The sequence below is a fragment of the Mytilinidion resinicola genome, assembly GCF_010093595.1.
Source record: "Mytilinidion resinicola strain CBS 304.34 unplaced genomic scaffold BDZ99scaffold_15, whole genome shotgun sequence".
In the NCBI taxonomy this organism is placed as follows: domain Eukaryota; kingdom Fungi; phylum Ascomycota; class Dothideomycetes; order Mytilinidiales; family Mytilinidiaceae; genus Mytilinidion; species Mytilinidion resinicola.
Genome location: NW_022985451.1, coordinates 826667 through 833445, shown reverse-complemented (window position 1 = coordinate 833445; position 6779 = coordinate 826667). Strand labels below are relative to the sequence as shown.

The 6779-nt window shown below is 52.1% G+C and overlaps 3 protein-coding genes across 3 annotated transcripts; 2 read left to right on the top strand and 1 right to left on the bottom strand.

The window, feature by feature from the left end:
- Nucleotides 1-389: 389 nt before the first annotated feature.
- Nucleotides 390-2439, bottom strand: BDZ99DRAFT_393810 (uncharacterized protein; the record flags this gene model as incomplete). The annotated part of the gene is made up of 5 exons (XM_033715860.1): nt 390-1054; nt 1106-1557; nt 1606-2093; nt 2148-2329; nt 2391-2439. The coding sequence occupies 5 exons, from the start codon at nt 2437-2439 to the stop codon at nt 390-392; spliced, it is 1836 nt and encodes a 611-aa protein (XP_033573888.1).
- Nucleotides 2440-4544: 2105 nt separating this feature from the next.
- On the top strand, nt 4545-5385 carry BDZ99DRAFT_393927 (uncharacterized protein; the record flags this gene model as incomplete). Its single annotated transcript, XM_033715864.1, has 3 exons — nt 4545-4851; nt 4899-5194; nt 5248-5385. The coding sequence occupies 3 exons, from the start codon at nt 4545-4547 to the stop codon at nt 5383-5385; spliced, it is 741 nt and encodes a 246-aa protein (XP_033573887.1).
- Nucleotides 5386-6043: 658 nt separating this feature from the next.
- On the top strand, nt 6044-6439 carry BDZ99DRAFT_393969 (uncharacterized protein; the record flags this gene model as incomplete). The annotated part of the gene is made up of 2 exons (XM_033715866.1): nt 6044-6109; nt 6176-6439. The coding sequence occupies 2 exons, from the start codon at nt 6044-6046 to the stop codon at nt 6437-6439; spliced, it is 330 nt and encodes a 109-aa protein (XP_033573886.1).
- Nucleotides 6440-6779: the final 340 nt, after the last annotated feature.

The following is a 6779-nucleotide window of genomic DNA, read 5'->3' as shown; positions in this document are numbered from 1 at the left end:
TAGGAAGGCGGTGAAGCGCCAAGAGGGGGGGGTGTGCGATTAGTGAAAAAGGGGTGTGCGATTAGTGAAAAGGGGGTGTGCTATTAGTGGCGCCCTATCGATTCGAACAAAAGCGAACCAAAAAACCACTTCACCGTTGATAAATCTTACCATCGAATAGTTACCAACGTGTAAGTACATCCAACTAGGATGAATGTTTCTATTGTTTCAATGGCGTAATAGTAGTACAGATGTCTTGCTTATATGCACTTTGTAGCTGGGTGGTATCTGAAAGGGCATAGCCGACCCAGTTGAAAAAATGAAATCCGTATCACATATATGTACCGCTATGCGCCCCTTTTCCGAAGCGGAATCAACTAATGAAAAGCACGGTGCTACCGTTGGTATCGTTAAATAGAAGTAATTCGTCCCGAGTAATTGGTTCTCTGTGGCCGAAGATTGATCACGGACTCTAACTCTTTCATCATATTGTTGCTCGCCTCTCTCTGCTCTCTTAGCGAGACCTGCCGCGCACGATCTTCGTGGATTTTGACCATTCGCTCTTCGCGCGATAGCGTCTTCCGTGTGCGAGGTATCGCTATAGCCTCGAAGATTTCGTCATCGGAGTTGCTACCAGAAACGCTTGGAGCGCTTGAGTGCGCTGGTGATGCGCCATTCAAAGCCCGTAGAGCATCGGAAGGGGTACCCTCTTCTACTACGGTGAGACCACCTAAGCTCGGTACCGGTGAGCGCATGCCGCCTGAAGACGCCTGGGAAACACGCCGCTCGTGCCTGTCGATGTTCAGCGCTAGTGAGGCTTTACCAGTTTCCCAGGCCGATACGAGGCTTTTGAGATCCGCACCGATGGATTCGTACTGAGCCATGAGACTAGCACCGAGTTCTGAGATATCTTCTGACTCTTCTAGGCTCTTGTTGGATTCTTCTCTCAAGATTTGCATTTTGGCCTGGAGCCCTCTGATGCCTTGAGAGAGACCGCTCAGCTTCCGGACCGAGGCGCGGAGTTTTTCTCGCCCTGGATTTGACTGAATCTTGAGTGGGGAAGGGACCACGAACTCTGAAGTTGGCATTAGCTCAGTAATGATAATGTGTGGATGAAGACGCATACGCTCTTCCTCGCCTAAGGTGTGATTTATCTTGTCGCTCCACTCTCCGGTAGGTATCGTAACTTGTTCAATCGCCTGGATAGCCACACGCCACCGTGCAAAATCGTTCTTCCCACCATCTGCTTCTAACGCCAAGAGCGAACAGAGCAGTAGTCGTCGTAGCGTGGCAAGACGGTATTGATATGTGCGGAGAGCCTTTAGCGTTTCTGTATCTTCGAATTCCAACTCTGAGTAGCCTAACTGCGCCTCTTGAAGGTCTGGGTTGTTGATATCATACACGTCAAGGTATTTCTCCAAGTCATCCTCTTCGACAAGCTGTCGTAGAGTGGCGCATTGCTCAGCGAGCAATGGTATGGTTGCTGCGAATGCACTCTTGAGACTTTTACGTAGTCGGTGACACCGTCGCGTTTGTCCTTTCTCCTCGAGTCGTGTGATTGGGGGGAGTGGACTGCTACTGCATTATAGTTAGTACGATGTGCGCCTATCGTGATCAAAACCTTACAGTCGATATCCTCGCGAGACTAGTTCCACTTCCTGTATCAATGCTAAAGCTGAGGCGGTAGAGGCATCGAATGCCTGCAGGTTGGTGATCAGGTTCGAAGCTCCATCCACCGCCTGCTGTCTCAAATATTGAAGCCAGTGCCGCCTCATATATGCGTAGCATATTGTTGCAACCACGGCAAACACCAGGAATACGAGTAGCAGCCTCCCTTTACTGAAACCCGACGACCTGCTTCGGGACCAATGTAGTAGCCATACCAGCAGAAAAGCTGTTGCTCCGGTCACAACTGCTCCAGTAAGGCTGATACTGCCAACCTTGAAGTTGGGTGCCTGGGATTGCTTGTCTGGGCCAAAGTTGGGGATCGCCACGGTCCTGAAGCTGCTCTGCCCAGTATGTTCGCTGAGTAATTGGGATGCGACTATGAGGTAGCGGAAATGTTCGATGAAGCGCTGGTTGTCTGCTCGTCCTAGTCGCGAATTGACTGCTCGCTGCAACGCCCAAAAGTCAGCAGTGTGCTGCGTGCATTTCTCGCCGCAACTCACCGAACAGGTGGTGTGTATCCGCGCAATAGGCCCATTCTTGGGAATCGGTATCCGCAAAGGCTGCGGCAGCTTGTCTCGAATGCGGGATTGTAGGGTGGAGGGTCCACGGGGAGCGAAACTGGTGGTCGTAGGTGATGACGGTACGGAGGCTTCCGGAGACGAAGCCCTGCCTCTCCCCTCGCCTTCACAGGGCATTAGCCTGCGAGATTCCATGGAGTCTAGAAGTCTAAAATGTCGGTGTACCTTCTAAATACTCGGCCAACGGCGAGTCCTCATAGATAATACTCTCCATCAAATGATCATGTTGGTGCGATGCGGAGGTCTCGCGCGCAACAGCAGGTTGTTCACGAGACGTAGTTTTCACCGGGGTCTCTCAAGGCAGCATTTCCGAGTTCCACGGGGTCGATATAGATATAGGAGATGTTCAAAAGGCACAGATGTCAGGAGCTGGACGGAGACGAGCCCTAGCAACGCGCACAAGCCTGGTGTCTGTCTAGATCTATGGAATGCAACCCTGGCAGTGCCCGTGTGGCCCAAGCGGGTGCCCTGTTCTAGCGCGCGCTTTCGTTCGATGTTCCTTTCCCCAGACTCTCCGAAAGCCAACACCATGTCTGAAACATAGCAGCTGTCGATCCGGTCTGTTGGTGAGAATATGCTGACTTCAAGTTTTGCTGGGTCTCCGCCCTCAATTACTTCTGCATGCCCTTTCTCATCAACGATGACTACTTCTCTCGACGACGTTACACGCCTGCAACTCATCCTGTTCTCGTTCTCGGTGCCGAACTTCGACCATCTCACGGTTTACGTTCGGAGCAAGGAGCGTCTTCATGTTCATATAGTCATTCATCTCCAGAACTTGATTGACGAACTCCTGCCTCTGCCCGATCTGGCACGAGAAAATACTAGTCATAAGAGAAGACTCGAGGCGCATCGGTACGACCTCGTTTTTGTGGGCTGACTAGACTTCCAAGATACTATCACATGTGGGTTGTCCGGGGTTTGTCGATTGTGAGGTCCTGATGACTTGTCGACCGTCGTCCTGCGCTAGAACCTTGAACAGGAAGATGGGAGATTTGGAATAGAGGAAGCTGACTGAAGAGTCCGCTTCAAGTAGAGAACCCGTCGTGCCTGTGTCTTGGGAGTATGAGTACTTGCTGACAGGAACAAGTCTCCGTTTAGAGGCACGTGATATCCATATTTGCCATTTCGTGTAAGCATTCAAATCCCACATCTGGACCCAAAAAACTTCATACGATAGTATTTTGTCGAAACTACAGATGTAGCGAGGCTGTCTCAAGGCCGCGCCAGCATCGACTGTCTCCTATCTCTAGCTCTCTCGCTCTTCACGGCGCTCGAGATCCCTGGCAGTTCGGCACTACGGCACTCTTCCGCACAGCCTTGGAAGGCGTCACAACGTGAAGATACGGCGCAGCCCACGGCCCGGTATGACGTACCAGGATGGGAGATCTCGGGCTCCCTGGTGCTGATTATGTTATCTCCTAGGCTCGCGGTGTGTGTACATGTAATCAGGTACACCACCTGCAAGCCACACGCTATGACATGGTGATGCTTGGCACAACAGATCCCGGCCGGCTTCGTGGGATGAGGGTGCTGACAAAACCCGCGGTTTTCAACTCCACGCCTGTCTCTCTCCCTGCTTCTATTCCGCAGTGCTGTCCACCTTGGTCTACTGTTCTGTCGCTTCTCGTTCCCGAATGATCGCCGTTGGCGTTTTGCTGACCGACAGTTTAGAAGGCCTACTGTGGAGGCCGTAAACTCGACCTGGGGGCTTTTTCTGGATTTGACAGCATGCTATCATCCAAACTACGAGGGCCTGCGTTACTCGAGGCCTCTTGGCTCTCTATCGTGAGACGCGGAGCCATCGCCACATAGACGGTGCTGCTAGGAGCTACTCACCGACTGGGTCGGCCGACCTATACCGCGACAAACATGCGCCGACTTCCTAGTCACCCGCGTAAGGCTTGCATAGTGGCAAAGCCCTAATATTTACTTGCACAGGTGCAGCCAGAGGAGTCAGACTCTAATCTTGTTTCGCACTGGCTGAGGGATATAATTCCTCCATTGACCTGTTGACATTCATGTCGGACTGGCCGCCCTGCCCTTCACCTTTCCTTGCCTGTCTCCTTCCTTGAAGTCTATCATGCGGCTTGTCAAAACCTGCGGTCAGTCGCCACTGCTTTGCAACCCTATCCAGAGTGGTAAGGTCCTACACAGCGTTACAACTGAGATCCTTTTCAAAACAGTATAAGTATCGTCGAAGGTCGTTGGTTCTGTGGTTACGTCACCAAAACGCCCTCATCATCTCTTTTCCCATCAACATCATCATAAGACAGCCCTTATTAGCTTCACTAGCGTGTCCTAGGTGGTCAGGTGGTCATGGACAACCAGAGTTTCGAAACTGTGACGGCCACAGTGAACCAAATTGCCACAGTAATAGACACAGCGCCAGATCAATGGAGGGAATATCTTGTTGCAGCAAGACAGATCACGGCGCATTTGGAGCTCACAAATGTGATCCATGAGCATGCAAGCAGGCAGTGGCAGATCTGGCTCATTGATGTCCTCCAGAGATTTGCGTACTCCGACACAGACAGCGAGGGCGTGCCCGATATAGCCAACTGGTGCCTACGACAAGCGCTTACGGTTTTGGAACTCGCGCCCGGAGAAGCTGATCTCATGAGATGTAAGCTCCTGCTTTATTACCAAGAATTACCTACTAACTCAGCGTAGTGATAGGGCAAAACTGGCTCTCGAGGGCCCAGCCAAACCTGGCAAGAATACACCAGTTAGATGGTTTTTCAAGTAGCAGTGGAAGTAGCATGGGAGCAATAACATCTTCCCCATCACTTACCAGGAGTGAGGATGAAAGACAGGCAGCCAGAGCTATGGCGGAGGCTGAAGAGAGACTGCATACAGCAGATTACGTAGTCGCGCGAGGTTTGCTCTTGCCGGCAACTGAGTACCTAGGTCGAGCGGTTGACATGGCACTGGCTCGGGGGGATCAGACCGGAAGTCTCCTGACTGCGGTAAGTCTACTTGTCCGGGCATATAATAAAACATACTAACAAAACTCTCAAAGGCCGCTGAAGCTTATATGAGCTTGGGGAATGTATCATATGCGCGAGTCAATGAGCGATACTTCCGTGAAGCGCTCAGATATCTCAGACTGGCCGACAACGTGCCTGACTACACTCTTCCGGTACATTTGCGGCAGTGAGTACTCCCAACAAAGGTCCAAGTTCGTATACTTACAGATAGCAGGTACCTCGACGACTACAATGATCTGCTAGGAGAATAGAAAGTCTGATTGCTTTCTCGACGAATAGGCCGGAAATTGGGACGTATTGTATATTTACATGGTTGCAATATACCCATGGTCGGCGCTTCGCTTTCGTTCAAATGGCAATAGATAGAAGTCTGTGTACTCCTGCTCACCACTACCCGAGGCCCTTTGTTGTGTTATCAGGAACTTAGATAGGATCTATCATCCTCTCCATAATCTTCCCTGCGTAGTGAAAGTGAACCAATTGAGTGATGGTGTGCCGAGACCCACAGAAGTAGGTTTAGGCATGCCGATGCGTCGCGCTCGGACGTCGGCCAACGTTTCGGTTCGGCGCATCGTAACTCCAAACTCCACCGACACTACACCTCTATGCGAAGTACGACGCAGCAACACTGCACACATCGTTCGCTACCGCCAATTCTTGGAACCTGACGCTGGTGTCAGAGCTGAAAGACCCTTCCGCCAGGGCCGTAAGTCCCGCTTGCGACACTCGCAACCTCATCCCCGAACGTCCGAGAACCACCTCGAACGATCGAACCAAGAAGCAACTCAACCTAGCCTGTCCGGCACATCCCGCAGCACAGCCTCCATCATGCTCGACGAACGAGAACTGGCCATCAGCCCTATTGTGCAATCAAGCGTGCAGCATAACGCGCAGGTACGTCAAATTCGCTCTCGTCATCCCCTCCAGCCTCTAGCCTCCCGCTCACATCGCCACCTCTAGACCATCTCAAACATTCGCAACCTCACCGCGTCCCTCTTCGGCGTCGCCGCCGGCACCCTCGGGTTAGAGTCCTACCCCGGCTTCATCTTCTACCTGGCCGCGTCGCTACTGGTGTCAGTTCTGATATTCGCCTTCCGGGCTGAGGGAAAGGCTTCCGAGTACTTCCATAGCCCGCTCGGGGATCTGTGGCTGGGTGAGGTGTTTAGTGGGATGAGTGGGTTTGTGTTGACGTGGACGTTGTTTTATGGGCTAGTGAGGGCGTGAGGACGAGGGGGACAGGATTGATTTGGAAAGAGATGCGGGATACATGCGAGGTGCGTTTGGTGGCGAGGGGACGGTGTAGGGTTGTGAAGATGCCTAGAGAGTGCCACCGATCAGTATGGCGTGGGGGAGGCTTCGATATGTGGCGGGGGAAGTTCCGTCTGGTTGAAGACCCGGAAGAGTTGACGACGTATGAGATGGAACGGTGGAGAATACCGTGGATGTATCCTCGACACGTAGCGGCCAGACTCGGACTGGATGTTGAGAGTCGGCTCACGCATACCTCTTAAGATATGGCATACGCCCCCACATATCAGCTTGCATAGCATATGGACCAAAACAT